We start from the raw sequence: 15,754 nt of genomic DNA on the forward strand, positions 1-15,754 counted from the left end.
AAATCCGTAGAAATTACAATGTTATTGCAGCTGGGTTCCCGGTAACTTACCGTAGATTTAAATTTATGTTATTTACTGGCAAGAGTTTGTTCAAAGTTAAATACATTTTAAATATTAACAAATCTTTATCTTTACAGAATAAAACTATACAATAACAGCCTCATGCAAAGCATTCTGGGAACCAGAAATCATCATGTTTTTTGCTTCAGATTTTGTTTCCCAGAATGCTGTGCTTGATGCTGTTTTTTGGTTTTACTCTGTAAAGACAAAGACTTGTTAATGTTTGATGTTCATTTGGCTTTGAACAAAATGTTGCCGGTGGATCACATGAATTTGATTCTGCGGTGGGTTGCCGGCGACCCAGCTGCGATAGCACTGTCATTTCTACAAATTTTTTTACAGTGTTTGCTTGTTTTTCAAGAGATAATAATTATTTTGAAAGATGCACTGTATATGCTACATAGATATAGACAACTTTTAGAAGATCGATTCAATGAAAATGATGACAATCTGTTTGATTTTAATAATGACAATTGCTTGACATTCAAATAATTTTTCTTTCAAATGCAAGTGGCATTCAGAGTTTAACTCATGATTTACATCAGTAAAAAGATGTTTAGTTTATCTACGTATTGTTCTTCCTAAACTTGATTGGTCAAATAACACTTTAGAGCACAATTCAAAGCATTTTGAATACATTTTCTATTTGTAGTATTATTTTCAAATGCTGTCAATATTAAATAATAACAATTTTGTCTTGGAAATTGTATCGATTGAATGCATGTTAGGAAAAAGATGTTAAATAAAAAAAATATAAAAGATCCACTTTGGCTCGGTAGCACTCATAGTATGATACTATCCAAAATTATCATATTATTCCTTATTAAATATTTCTGTAGTATAGTATCCTGTGCATACTATGTACATTTTGTTTATGCATGGAAAATCTGAGTGACCTACTACATTTGAACATCTAAGGAACAACTAAGCAAGTGTACCTAGCTTTTTTACATGTAATGTACACCATTTTAACTATTAAAGTGATCAAACAAATTAGCGTCGCACACCTGAAGTTGATAGGTGCGTAGGATAAGAAGACAAAAAGTCTCGTAACATACACAAAAAGCAATTCCCGCACACTATCTGCTTGCTGAAAAATTTTTATAATTGTTGCGTGGCGTTACGTTACGTTTCGTCAAATGTTACATTTTTTCAGCAAGCAGATAGTGTGCGGGAATTGCTTTTTGTGTATAAACTATTAAAGTGATAAAAATATTTCAAAAATATTTAAAAATACAGAAATACAACACATATGGTAATGATGCATAATAAGTGTACATGCCCAAAACAAAGAATAAAGAGTAGATTTACTTACTTTTCTGGACATCAAGGCATCAGTCTTGCAGCTTGAAATATATGTGCTCCACTTTGTCATTAGGTTACCATGGCTACCAAATAAACTTTTGATGAAAAAACAATGGGAAAGTCCCTTTATGCAGAGCATGTTGGTTATGACTGCTAAACCATGGGACAGATAGAAATTATGCAAAATAAAATACAAAATGCATATATTTGCTTAATCTGTGCATGTAGTTTATTAGTTCAAGTAACATTTAATTCATATGCATATTTTTTTTAGTAATTTGTGATAAACAATGTTTGAGATATGGCATGACATGTGAAAACAACAACACCAAAACACTGATATTGTACCACAAAACACCAATAAAATGTGATAAAATTATTCAAATTTATTAGATTTGATTAGTTTTTAATAGAATTATACCATGGGGACATAAATAGGCCCGAATTCTGGGAAATACCCATATACAATGTATACTAATTAGAAAGCAGTCGACGTTATTCAGTACGCCACTTTGCAGTCATTCCAGTAGGGGGCAGTGCAGAGCAACATCACGCCACATACCAACACGAAGAAGACTAACCACCGGAAATGACGTAAAAATCGCATTGTGGTTTGTTGACGTTTGTGTCAAACTCACGGTCGTTGTTCAGAAGGAAAAACTTGGAAACAGAAGGAATAAAGTCGTTTCGAAACGCTCGAGCTGAAATCACAGATACTTCGTATTATGTTAGGACGCGTGTTACAATAGATCTATCGAAACAAACTGTGTGAAAATCCGCTCATTTGTAAGTCATAACAACATAAATCAGCGCAACCTGGCCAGCGATGACAATCCTCCCGAAAAAGAAACCGGCCTCGACGGCTGGTGGTGGGGGCGGCGATCATAAAGACGAACCGGACAGACGAAGCGGCTCCGAGCCACACTCGCATCCCCTCACAGTGCGTTCGGGATCGAGACCCAGGGCCTCTCCGCCGCCGTGGTCATACCAGGCCACGCCGCACACGTCCAGAGAAGAGCGGCGGATTGAGTCTAGCGCTCGCCCGCAGCCGTCCTCCCCGCAGCCCGGTGCTGCTGGAGCGCCTGTCGCGCAGTGTGAAGGGAGCACAAACACTGCTGTGGTCGGAGGTCGTGTTGAGTTACCGTGCGGCACGGGTGGAAGCTGCTGCTCTGGACCTGGACTCAGCAAGAGGAGACGGCAGGCGGTTTGCTCCAGCGGTTTGACAGGTGGAGGGGGAAGAGGAGGAGGTGGAGGGGGTGGTAGTCCTGTTTCGGACCCTGAGGAAGGAGCTGGAGGCAACAACAGTGAGGATGAGTATGAGAATGCGGCCAGACTTCAACTTGTGGATCCAACCACAGTTGAACAGGTATTATATATTTAAAAAAAACATGTTACCATGAAGTTTTATCGATGAATAGCTCTTGCCTCTCTGATGTACTTTTTGTTGATTTGGTAGAGCATTGCGTTAGCAACGAAAATGTCATTGGATTGAGTCCAAGGAAACACACATACTGATAAATTGTATTGCTTGAATGTAATGTAAGTTGCTTTGTATAAAAGCACCTACCAAATCCATAAAACTAAATGTACAGACTGTTTGCAATTGTTTCTCTAAATGACAGTTAGCTTAAAGTGTCCAAATTCTTTATTATGGGTCATTTTATTAATAAACTATATAATTATTGTGATGAAATGCTTTTTGCTTTTTGTTTCCTGACCTACAGCAAGAAGAATGGTTCGAGAAAACCTTGATGGAGAAGAAAGGCTTCGTAATAAAAAAAATGAAGGAAGATGGTGCATGTCTGTTCAGAGCAGTTGGTAATCTTTCTGCCTTCCCTATTATATCTTATTAAAGGGGGCATACTTTGAAAATCTGACTTTTTCTATGTTTAAGTGCTATAATTGGGGCCCCAGTGCTTTTATCGACCTAGAAAATGTGAATAAGATCAACCCAGTAACTTAGTTTTGGTAACCATTCTATGCAAGCATGTAAAAAAATAGGTAATTGAAATTTGTCTCCCCTGGTGATGTCAGTAGGGGATAATACCGCCCCTTATTATCTGCACTATACAATCACGCCACTGCCATTTAGTGCAGAGATCAGCTTATTTGCATGTTAAATGACACACCCAAAATGGCACATTTTTGCACATACCTTCAAAGTGACAATTTTTACTTGCTATCTTAAATTATCTATATGGTATTTTGAGCTAATTCTTCACATATGTGCTCTGGGGACACCAAAGATTTATTTGAAAGGTCCCCTTTAAGAGTTATACATTAATACTTTAATGCAAAGTCAATGAACAAATTTATATGAAAAATGCTTGTGCAGTAGGCTACATTTGCTTTGCAGCACAATGTAACCATGTAGCTTATTTTTCATGGTTTTGTTTGTCAGGGTGTTTTTAAATTGTAAAAATATAATATAAAAAATATAAAATAGATCATGGACATTTCAATAGTGAAAAAATAAGTTAGCTAGGAAGTGCTCCTAGTGTGTGCAGTCTCTATTAAATTGTTATGTTTCATTTTAATCTAGTAATCACACATGTGGGAAAGGCATGGACATTCTATTTAAATATTTTATTTTATTTAAATGTATTTAAATAAAGTAACAGCTATGTTAATAATGATCTGTTAGTTGACACCAGTTTTTTATTTTTATTAAAGCTGATCAGGTGTATGGGGACCAAGATATGCATGATGTCGTACGGAAACACTGTATGGATTATTTGGTGAGTCAATATTTAACATAACATAGCATAACTACTAGCTGAAATGTGACTTTCACCCTGCTGTAGTTATTGACTTATTTGTCTGATGGTTTATTGTTAACATGTTTATCCTTGTTCTTTCAATTGCAGATGAAAAATGCTGATTACTTCTCCAGTTATGTCACAGAGGACTTCACCACATACATTAACAGGAAGAGAAAGAACAATTGTCACGGCAACCACATTGAAATGCAGGCAATGGCAGAAATGTACAACCGACCAGTGGAAGTTTACCAAAGTGGCACAGGTCACTAAGCATTAATGTTTATCAAATTGGCATTGTTAATATATTTAGCATAGAAATGGTATGTGCTTTACTCTTGTTTTTTTTGTACAGAGCCAATAAATACGTTCCATGGCATCCATGAGAACAAAGATGAGCCGATACGTGTCAGTTACCACAGAAACATCCATTATAACTCTGTGGTAAATCCCTGCAAGGCCAGTATTGGGGTGGGGCTGGGCCTCCCTTCCTTTAAACCAGGGGTAAGTATTCTAAGGGGCCGTTTACACAGCAACGTTTTCAACCAAAATGCAGACAACGGCAAGCTTTTGTAGACAAGTTTCAAATCGCACTTCTGTGTAAATGACAAACGCAAATCTTTGAAAACAGTGACGTTGTGTGCTTTTTTAACACTACTTCAGCACTAAGGGGGCGTGCACACCAACGCTTTTACGCCCGCGGCCGGCGCATGTTTTCAATTGTTTTCAATGGAAGCTCAGCGTTTTTCAAATAAGCCAGCAGCTAGCGGTTTTTTTCCGCGCTGAAAACCGGCGCAGAGAGTTGAGAAATGTTCAACTTTGGAAGAAAAGCTCCGCTCGTCAATGTCAGTTCTCACGCGGCCGTCCAATCACAGTGTAGGTGGGGCGGGACAAGTATCACAGCAACCAACCGTCTCACAGCTGACGTATCAGAGCTACCAAAGCGCTTAGCTGAAGAAAGCTGGCACTCAGCTGAAAAACAGCTGGCATTCGGCGTCCTCAAGGCGTTTTCAGCCGCATTTAAAAGTTTTGGTGTGTCCAGCCCCTAAGAGTTTACAAAATTTTGCCACTTAATATACATACCTCACTGTCTGTCTAAACATACAGCGGGGAAAATAAGTATTTGACACATCAGCATTTTTATCAGTAAGGGGATTTCTAAGTGGGCTATTGACACAAAATTTCCACGAGATGTAGCCATCAAGCCAAATATTGAGTTCATACAAAGAAATCAGTACATTTAAGCATACAAGTTGAGTCATAATAAATAACTCCCCTTAATCCTCTTAAAAAAAAGTCTTAATTATTTGTAATATGATCTTGCAGGTGCTTAGTATTTCTTTACAAAGTAATATCGCCGTCTACTGGCCTGGCATGCATGATATGGCGTTTTTAGTAAACACAGATATTTTATATGTTGTTGTGTAAATGTAGAATTTTTGGTATCTTAGGAGAACTTCTTGGGCCGATCACACCAAGCGCGTTTATACCAGTTGCAGGCACTTTTTTTTATGATTTTCTATTGCCAGTGAGTGTTATGTGCACTGTTTATGCGCGCCAATTGCCTTGCGGTTTTTGCCGCACCACATGTTTTTGAAGGAACGCTCAGAGCGCCCGATGTCATTCGCATTATTCCATTGTCCAATCGAATGAGGGGAGAGGCGGGTCTTCCGTTGTGGAGACGAGAGTTTACAGTTGCTTGGAACAACCGGACTGCACTCACTCACTGTCTCCTGTGTGTTTGTGCACCTCTCACCCTCGATCAAGGTCAGAGCAAGCGTCGTCTTTGAAAAGTTTCTGCTAATATGACAGCAAACGTGTGCTCACGCTTCAATATTTGATTAACCGGACAGCTGCCTTGGTGGTTGCCAAGCAAATATAAAAAGCTGTAGCGCACTGCCCTTTTTTTTAAAGTGACCAAAAATAAAAAGACGCGTTTCCAAGCCTTTAAAACACGTTTGGTGTGATTAGCCCCTTAGTGTTCAATAATAATCAATCTTTTATTCTGTCTCTTATGTAGTACGCTGACCAATCTCTCATGAAAAATGCCATTAAGACCTCTGAAGAGTCTTGGATTGAGCAGCAGATGCTGGAAGACAAGAAGAGAGCAACAGATTGGGAAGCCACAAATGAGGCTATTGAAGAGCAAGTGGCTCGTGAGTCCTACCTGCAATGGCTTCATGATCAAGAAAAGCTAGAAAGACAGGTGCAGTATATATTTATGTAATGATTGATAGAGGTAGAGTGATTAATCAGTTTTGCTGATTAATCGGCACCGATAGTTAATTGGTAGCAAATGGCTATTGGCAAAAATCAATGCCAATAGTTGTTCCGTATTGCGTCCTGTTGTTTTATATCATTGTGATTTCTTTGGTTTTTAGTCCAGTATCCATTTTACATTTTACTATCGATCGATTAATTGGGTATTGGTAAGCAGTGTTGGGGAAAGTTACTTTTAAAAGTAATGCATTACAATATTAAGTTACTCCCCAAAAAGTAACTAATTGCGTTACTTAGTTTCTTTTTATGGAAAGTAATGCTTACGTTACTTTCGCATTACTTTTTCTTACTTGGCTGAGGCTTGATCTCGTTCAAGTTTTTTCTATTCTCGATTTTTTATTTTTTAAAGCACAAAAAAATGCTATGCCATTTTTAGACTAGACTTTTATGAAATATAATATCTGACGTTGAACCCGGAGATGCCCTGCTATGTTAGTCATGCTGCCAGTGGAAAAATATGGTACACGCTCATACCTGTTAAAACAAAACTTCCTGTCAGATGAACATTCCTGTCAGTACTTTTCACCTTAAAAACACGCTTTATTACCGTCAGACAAGATTGTGAAGCTATACCTCAATAAGTCATGTTTAAATGCTGTTTTCATAACTCTTAAACATTTGAAATAAGTTGTTGTGAAACTTAAACAGATCTCAGTTCAGAGAAACGACTGGTCCTGGCACAGACGACGTTCTGCTGTGCACGCATGCAGCTCTGTTCTGATTGAGTTCAGCTGAAGGTGGTAGGCGCGTGCTGTTTTTTGTTTCCCATGTAAAGAGCAGCTCGTGTGGTGTCTCCTGCATCTGCCATGCTATCTTTTGACTGGCTGTAGCTAGCTAAGTTAGAGATGGTTGACCTGCAGTACTCAACACGTGTTTTTTCCCACTTGGCAAGCCGACCGGACGTGACATGGGCACGTGGCAGCATCGACGATTCCATTTTTTTAATTCGAAGTTCGAAGTTGTCACTTAATTTTGATCAATTTTCGAAATCGTGACACCCTTACTATTTATTATACTGCAAAAATGAAAAGGTATATGTACAAGTGTACTACACCTAGCATTTCACCCAGTGTAACCCTATAATATAATGATAATATGTACACTATGAGTCTGTAATCCACAAGCACACGACATGAGAGAAAGTAATCCATCAAAATAAAGTATAATCTGTTTGTTTTATGCTCTGATTCTGTTGTCTGCATGAATGCACTAGAAGTCCCAGTTAGTATTTTTTTGCTTTTTTGTAGTACTTAGACAGGTTTGTGTATATATTATCAATTACTAAAGGATTTGTTGCCATTTATCCAGATGAGAGTGAACAAAATATATTTGACATGCCAGTGAATTTGTTTTGATCATATGATTAACTTTCAAAATCCTATTGGTCTTATGAAATTTTGAAGCGGTTTTTTTACATAATATATGTGAACATTTATATACACACACTTCAGTAAAGTAACAATAACTCTTATTTTTATGGTTTGCCTTTCAAGCCTCGTAAGGCTAGTGCCACCTGCAGCTCTGCCACAGCAGCCACATCCAGTGGCTATGAGGACTGGGGGTGTCGTTCCCCACACCAGCGGAGCTTCGCCTCCTCTCCAGAGCATCCAGGTCCAGCTCACCCCGAACCCCCTGCCAAACCCCCGTCTCCAGCAGGTGCCTCGCTGGTTCTTCCTAAACCTCCATCACCATGTGCCCCAGGTCTGTTTTTCTGTCTGTGAATGTTTTTAGAGCCTAATACACACTCATTAACTCATTGTTAATCCTTTTTCTTAAGGTCCTAGTCATCAGTCTTCTGGCAACTCTTCCGTGGTGTCTCTTTACCCAACCCTGGGGTACAGGACTATTATGCAAGATGTGTCACCTACTGCCTTTGGTAGGGCATCAATTGGTTTCAGTAGCTTATTTTTTGTACAACCAAATGTATACGTATGTATTGAATGATTCATAATAAATCTCTACATGAACAAGCTTCCTTACATAAATGTTGCCCGGTTTATTTTTAAGGGTTAACAGATTGGGAAGACGATGACATTCTGGCCTCTGTACTGGCTGCTTCACAACAAGAATACCTCGAAAGCTTGAAAAAGAACACAATGCACAGAGAATCGTCTCCAGACTGCAGTTGATGTATTAGACAACAGCTTGCAGCAGAAACCACAGAGCAGTGCTCTGTACTAAGCTGCATTTCTTTATTTTTCCTCACTGTTCTTTATAAATGTCACTGTATTCTGATCTTTCTGATGTTTGTTTGTTTTTGCTAACCCATTTTCCTTCATTTCATTAAACTATAAAGACCTAGTTAGGTGCACGTTTAAGTAAACATGGTAAAATCAATATTAAAACTATTTTCAACTGTTTACTATTAACAGTCACTTACTTTTTTGGACATAAGGAATATTAACATGTATAAGCAGATGATGTTTTGAAAGATTGTTATGTGTCTTTATTTTTCAATGATGACCAGTGCACCACAGCAAGCTGAAGGTCTTTGGCTATTTAAGAATGACATGTAAACAATAAAAATTTGTTTATAGTTTGTTTTGATTATATACCTGAAAACAAAATGATTATTTTATTAAAATCATAAGTCATAAAATGCTGTTGTAGCATTTTAGACAATAAAAAACTGCTACATGAATTGTACACCAGGTATAACCAAAAATTTTAGAGAAGATAAAAAATTAAACATCACATAAATACACAAAAATTTTGTGACTCTGCCTGTGAAAACACACTTTTTTGTGATGTACTGTTTTCTACATAAAGTCATCCTAAATAATGTAAAAAACATTCTGAGAAAATGTAACCTTGATATCTTCAAACCGTTAAACTGGCGCTGTTCCGTTTACTTCAATATTTTTCATGTAAATGTTAATCTATCACGACATACTATATATTGTTGGAATGGTCTGAGAATGTAGTTTTCATATTTCAAAACCTTTTAGCAGTAATAATAATGCAGTAACTTCAATTAATTTATTTGTGACAAGAGTTTGCAGCAAACCAACACAAAACGCCGTTTTTTAATTTATATAATAAAAATAATACTATATTGCATTTTTTTAAATTACAAAACATGTAAACTGCTATAAAAAAATATTTATTTTAGCCTCCGGACACTTACGTAAAAACCGTTAAAGTGTCTTTTTACAGACTCTAGGACACATTTCTCAATACTTAGGTCACTTTTGCAAAACTCTTCACACAGTTCTCCTAACCAACTTTCAGCTTGGCAAAGCAGTTCATTTCACATTCAGAATGCTCTACAACTACCAAAACACTTTATTCAGGTCTCAAATCAACTCATTCTTCCAAAACAGCCGACAAACACACGTTGTCATCCACAAAACAATGACCTAAAACATGTAGCATTATACAATATTTTCTCTGTTTATAATTCCCTGCAATATATGTTACTGGAATGAATCAGACATGATGCAGAATTCTTCAATATTTTATGTACTTTATTTTTAGTTTTTTGCACTCCAAGTAATTCCAAAATACAAGAATTTGTATACACACCATCCACTGATACCGATAGTAATGCTAATCTACTCTGTCTTCTCCATTTGGCCAATTGTTTTTATAGCTTTTATTTTTAAGATTTAAAATATATTTCATTAAAATGTTACTGTAGAAATGTAGCAAATTGCTGTGTTGGTTGTGTATTATGTTATTGTTTTGAACATAAGTTTAACTTTTTAAATTTTGAAAACAGTATGTAAGCATGTGCAAATTGGCTTGTATGTATAAAGAGTTTTGGCAGTTGTTGTGTCTAAGTGAGAAAAGAATTCATGAAATTTGAGAGATGTAGTTATGCATTTTGTGCCAAAGCAATGATAATTGATCCTCAGTTTAGCCCACATAGACTTCTGTTGTGCTCACTGTGTGAAGAATTTTGCAAAAGTGACCTAAGTATTGAGAAATGTGTCCTAGCGTCTGTAAAAAACTGTACAACAAGACCAAAATTAGGCTTCTAGACCAAAATAATGCCAGAGTTATATTTGTACATCACCTTTTCACCACCCCCCACTCAAAAAGGGCTGCGCCAGTTAAAGGGTTAATACTCACTGAGTAAGGATACTTTAAACTAGAGCTGGGCATAGATTAATCTAGATGAATCTCATACAAAATAAAAGTAACTTTTTGCATAACATATGAGTTTGTGCTGTGTGTAATTTTTATGTATGTATTTAAGAAACATTTACATGTGTATATATATATATATTTATTTATATTTTTAAATATTCTAAATTATATATAAATAAAAAAACAATATTTAAATAAAAATGTCTTAAATGTATATATATGTATGTGTGTGTGTTTAAATATACATAATATTTACACACATCACAAACTCATATATTATGCAAAAAATTACTTTTATTTTGTATGAGATTAATCTAGAGATTAATCTATGCCCAGCCCTACTTTAAACTTACTTTAAAAGTACTTTAATGCTTCTTTTAATAACTTTTTTTGGTTTTCACAGGCAGGGTCACACTTTTAAATAATATGTTTCAAATCAGTGACACAATATCACAATTAATTACAACAATACATTTATCAAATATTATTGATATTTCATCGAAGCTTTTATTTTGAAACCTGTAAACCGGAAGTGGTTGCCGTGGTTATTATTTGTTTTTGCTGTGTTTTTATCGTCAAGCTTCCTGAAGCACCGGCGGCTGGATCAGTTGCTGTCTAAGCGAAAACGAAACATTTTCTTGTTTTTAATGACATCTCATTTATTTATTTTTTCGACATGAATGCGATCGTGACGGATAGTGAACATGTTCACGAGATGAGTCGTTTAGCGGAAAAGAAGAGGCACCACTCATTTTAATGTATACTGTCTTAAATTGTCCTTTAATATCATTAATGGAGATGTCCGAAATTTGATCCAGTTGTTATTTCTTGACTCGTATCGCTCGATAGTTTTTCTTTTTTTTTTGAAGTGCTGCAGAAATGGGATAACAGCAGTAACTTAATCGGATTAATAGTGTTTAGACGTCACCGTCTCAGACTAAGTACGCACATTCATACATTACAGTTAAATTGTATTAAATGTTTTTCGTAATAATACTTGACTCTGTCTCGTAATAAATTCAGTTTTAATGTTGACATGAATCAGAACAGTCAAGAGACTGGAAACATGTCGGAGGGAAACATATGTGATCCATCCATCATTTCTCAGTGTCTTGATCAAACAGATGTTGCCTATTCAGACAATGATGCCCCACCAGAAAATCACACAGAGGATGACCATTGTGTGAATAAAGATCACAGGATGCCTTCACACCCCGAGGGGCTTTTGGAGCCCAAGTCAGCAGACCCCACATCAGAAGACGACACTCAGGAGCACACAACAGACATCCAGAAGCTACGCATTGTTGATTATGACACGTCTTTGTGTGCTGGAGGTTCAGAGACTGATTCTGGGAAAGCATCAGAGGACTCGGCCTTAGTGGACAACGGTCATGAGGACTCGGGCGAGTTTGTGGTGACCGTGTTAGCCCGGGGTGAGATGGAAGAGCAGGGAATGGGTGCGAAAGGTGCTTCTTCTCTTCTTTCTGAGACGGGGACACATTTAGGACCTCCATCCCATAGGAATGAGGATGTGACGGGAGATAGTTGGAGGCAGCACAGGAAGCACGTGTTTGTGCTGAGCGAAGCTGGGAAGCCCATCTATTCCCGCTATGGTAGCGAGGAAGCCCTGTCGTCTACCATGGGGGTGATGATGGCTCTCGTGTCCTTCGTTCAAAGTGGAGACAATACAATTCGCTCGGTCTACTCGGGTAAGATGACATCTGTTAGATTCCCAGATGATTTCCTAATACCACCGATTTGATATTATTTTTAAATCTATTTTATGTACAAATAATAATCACATGATCTTTTCTAGACGGGCACACTGTCGTGTTCATGCAAAGAGGTCCTCTGGTGCTGGTGTCCGTCTCCAGCAGTCGGCAGTCCGAACAGCAGCTCCGTCACGAGCTCCTCTACGTCTACAACCAGATCGTCAGCATCCTCACACAGGCCAGCATCACTCGCATCTTCGAGCACAAAAAAAACTACGACCTGCGGCGCCTCCTGACCGGCTCCGAGAAGATTCTCGACGGCCTGCTGAACCTCGTGGACTCCGACCCCAGCATCTTACTCTCCGCAGTGCACTGTCTCCCCCTGACATCGTCTCTCAGGGACTCCCTCAGCCAAATCCTCCAAAAGGCCATCACGTCCAATCTGGTCTTCTCCATTCTCATAGCCAAGAAGCAGCTGCTCACTATAGTCCAAGAAAAGATGGTCATCGATGACGCCCGACTGGACCCTGCTGACCTCCACCTTTTACTTAACCTCATCGGGGCTTCATCCGCCTTTCAGGCCGGGGAGATCTGGACACCCATTTGCCTGCCCAGCTTTAACCCTGACTGTTATTTCTATGCTTATATCTCCTATCTGGACCCTCCCGAATGTACTGTGTGTCTGGTTCTTCTCTCGACCGATAAAGAAGCATTTTATTCAGTGGCTGAGTGTAAGAAAAAGATCGAGGAGGCTATGCAAACCCAGAATGCTCTGAACTCCATAGCGAAGGCTCACCTCTACAGTGTTAGTCAGGTGGGAGTGTCGGATCTCAGGCACTTCATGTACAAGCCTTTTGATGTGCCCGACAATCATCGCCAGTTAACACAGTTTACCAGGTGAGTCATTTGCATATTGTATAAAAACCCTTCCTGTATAATGCAAAGAACATTCTGTAAAATATAATCTTGATATCTTTAATATTGACTAATGTTGATGCTCCTAATCTCATAATCAGATTATAAAACTTGATTTTATATACAGGGACATATTTAATTAAACTAATAGAAATCATATTTTCTTCATTATTTGTTGAAAGACCAAGAAGAAAAGATACTAAAATGGCTTTTATTGAGAGCACACTGCTTGTCATGAGATTTTCTTGAAAAAATTTGCCCCCACGCATAATTTGATTACTGTATATGTGTCCGCAGTCCAGAACTGGAAGCCCCTTACAGCAGTGAACAAGAAAGGATGAGACTCCTGGACCTCTACAGAGACATGCACGGTCGAATCCACAGTACCTCACGCCCGCTCAAACTTATATACCACGTGGCTGAACGTGAGACTCTTCTGGCCTGGGTATGTGCATACTGCTGTCATATGGTGATTCTGGCGAAATAAGACTTGTGAGGTGTCATGAAACATTTTGATAAAAAAAAGTAAATGCAAAGTTAGAGTATCAAAATAAGCATTCAGTTACAAACATCTCTATGTACTATTTTGCACATGATTTCAAATGACAACATACAAACCAATTTTGTTTTTTTTCCACATTTAAGGGGAACATTTTCATTACCGCCATGTGACTGAATTTGGGTACTTTGACATGGAAATATTTATAATTAAAAAACCTAAAAAATAAAAAGCTTCAGTGCATGTTATACTATAAACATTTACAGTAAAGAAACATGTGGTATTTGGTGATCATTGGTAAATGTAGAGACAATAATAAGGAATAAAAATGTGTCCAAGAAAAAAATTCTCATCCTCCGCAACAATTTACAATTATTGTTTAAGCCCTCAAGGAACTAAAATTTTCAACAACAAAAAAATTGTTTGAAGGGACATAATTAATTGTGACACTCAAGATGGCTACCAGGTAAGCAGTTCTTATTTTTTCTCTCCAGATAAAAGATGAAATGTTGTACCTAGACAACTTTTTAGTTCTCATTACAGAAACATTAATTTGTAAATGCATATATTTAATGTAATATCATGTTGCGGTAATGATATTTTTTCATAATGATAATCTAAAAAATTTAAATAATTCTATAGGAAATATTAAAAAAAAAAAAAAAAAATTTTCTTCAAGGGCTTTTAAAAAAAATCTGATGCTGGACACCTTCTAAGTCTGGATTTCGTGAGAATCACCCAGATATTTATTTATCCAGAGTAATTTTCACACACGGCTGCGCAGACCTCCAAAGATCGAGTTACCTTCATGCCTAAAATTTGCAAATGCAGATTATGCTAATTGCTAATGAGGATCATGACCTTGCCCCAGATGAGCTCACTACATGATTGGATTTTTAGCCACGATTTAATTACACGTTGCCTAAAGCTGATTTCTTCGTTACAGGTCACAAGCAAATTTGAGTTATACACGTGCTTCAGCCCCCTTGTTACCAAAACCTGTGCCATCAATGCCATTACCAAGCTGCTGCGCTGGATCAAGAAGGAAGAAGATCGTCTCTTTATTCGCTATCCTCCAAAATACTCCACGACCCCCAACCCTAGTAAAAGCTCTAAAGGAGGTAATGCTGCACTGAATCAGACTTATTTCTTCTTCTTACACTTATATTTCACCATTCCCTTTATGTACTAACCATTAGTATTGTTTTTGTTTCAGATGCACACTAGTCGCGCTGTGACCACTAAATCATCAGTTTGTGAATGTCCTGCATCCCTGCATTAACACTTACATCTCCTAAACTCACTTTTAGTAGTACAGTGAATCTTAATCTACAGTGGGACTCTTATTTAATAGATATAATTGATGTTATTAGGTTGTTTTTTTTTGAGGGGGCTGTTTGAAGACACATCCTGAACTGGATCTGATGTGAATTTATACATTTAAAAAGGTGATTTTTTTTCTTTCAAAAGAAGAAAGTGAAGTTTAGTAAGACCTTGTTTCCTTCCTAATCTTTTCAGATGCATTACATAACAAAAGCCCAATGAAATGAGGATACTTTCTTGTCTCAATATGTGTTGATTGCTGACTTGCTTTACAGCAAAATTCATGTTTTAGTTATTAAATTGCATTCGGTTAGGACATGTTTGTTATGCTAGAAAGTGAAATGTTTATCATAAACTGTCCATACATTCATCACTTTGTTGTTTAGAGGTTTATATTTTTCTTTGTTTTATATTTAAAACCAACAAACAGACCAAACCTGGTTTAGTCAAGATGCAACATATCAATACAATATGAGGAAGACAATTATTATGAAATTATTTAATTCACAGTTCTCATTGAGTTTGTGCAGAACACATTTTACTGTCAATAATGTGTGTTTCCTATTATTTGCAAATTGTGACATTTACACCTGACATATGATGATAGTAAGGTCCATCATAACATTTGGGTTGTAAACCACTGGACATAATAGTAAAAATTTACAATGTAAGATTGGAATTTTTTACTATTTGGAGAAATATTTTCTTGCATTTTCAGTTTCTGTTCAAAACATTTTTATTCAAGAGGAATAATATATTGGTGCTGTAATAAATCTCAGAAGTTGCTCAAATGATATCTTGCATTTTTA

At 37.2% G+C, this 15,754-nt stretch overlaps 2 protein-coding genes across 3 annotated transcripts; both read left to right on the forward strand.

Annotated features, from left to right (window-relative positions):
* The first annotated feature begins 1,945 nt into the window (after nucleotides 1-1,945).
* On the forward strand, nucleotides 1,946-8,940 carry otud5b (OTU deubiquitinase 5b). Its single transcript, XM_055183797.2, has 9 exons — nucleotides 1,946-2,731; nucleotides 3,090-3,183; nucleotides 4,039-4,103; nucleotides 4,233-4,389; nucleotides 4,480-4,628; nucleotides 6,145-6,330; nucleotides 7,898-8,105; nucleotides 8,182-8,280; nucleotides 8,412-8,940. The coding sequence occupies exons 1-9, from the start codon at nucleotides 2,192-2,194 to the stop codon at nucleotides 8,531-8,533; spliced, it is 1,620 nt and encodes a 539-aa protein (XP_055039772.1). The 5' UTR covers nucleotides 1,946-2,191; the 3' UTR covers nucleotides 8,534-8,940.
* Nucleotides 8,941-11,035: 2,095 nt separating this feature from the next.
* Nucleotides 11,036-15,736, forward strand: mon1bb (MON1 secretory trafficking family member Bb). Of its 2 annotated transcripts, none has more exons than XM_055183889.2 (6): nucleotides 11,036-11,437; nucleotides 11,520-12,205; nucleotides 12,313-13,105; nucleotides 13,421-13,568; nucleotides 14,569-14,743; nucleotides 14,839-15,736. In XM_055183889.2, exons 2-6 carry the CDS (start codon nucleotides 11,533-11,535, stop codon nucleotides 14,847-14,849), a joined length of 1,800 nt encoding a protein of 599 aa, XP_055039864.2. In that variant the 5' UTR covers nucleotides 11,036-11,437; nucleotides 11,520-11,532; the 3' UTR covers nucleotides 14,850-15,736. The 2 variants fall into 2 exon arrangements, with proteins under 2 accessions (XP_055039864.2, XP_055039865.2); XM_055183890.2 differs by having other exon boundaries at nucleotides 11,542-12,205.
* The last annotated feature ends 18 nt before the right edge of the window (nucleotides 15,737-15,754 follow it).

The sequence above is a fragment of the Misgurnus anguillicaudatus genome, chromosome 14, assembly GCF_027580225.2.
Source record: "Misgurnus anguillicaudatus chromosome 14, ASM2758022v2, whole genome shotgun sequence".
Classification (NCBI taxonomy): Eukaryota; Metazoa; Chordata; class Actinopteri; order Cypriniformes; family Cobitidae; genus Misgurnus; species Misgurnus anguillicaudatus.

Excerpts from the sequence above, each read along its gene's own strand:
- otud5b (XM_055183797.2), top strand. The coding sequence starts at position 2,192 with ATGACAATCCTCCCGAAAAAGAAACCGGCCTCGACGGCTGGTGGTGGG. Across the intron at positions 3,184-4,038 it reads ATGTCTGTTCAGAGCAGTTG|CTGATCAGGTGTATGGGGAC; the intron begins GTAATCTTTCTG and ends TTTTTATTAAAG. Across the intron at positions 8,281-8,411 it reads TGTGTCACCTACTGCCTTTG|GGTTAACAGATTGGGAAGAC; the intron begins GTAGGGCATCAA and ends TTTATTTTTAAG.
- mon1bb (XM_055183889.2), top strand. The coding sequence starts at position 11,533 with ATGAATCAGAACAGTCAAGAGACTGGAAACATGTCGGAGGGAAACATA. Across the intron at positions 13,106-13,420 it reads CAGTTAACACAGTTTACCAG|TCCAGAACTGGAAGCCCCTT; the intron begins GTGAGTCATTTG and ends ATGTGTCCGCAG. Across the intron at positions 13,569-14,568 it reads GTGAGACTCTTCTGGCCTGG|GTCACAAGCAAATTTGAGTT; the intron begins GTATGTGCATAC and ends TCTTCGTTACAG.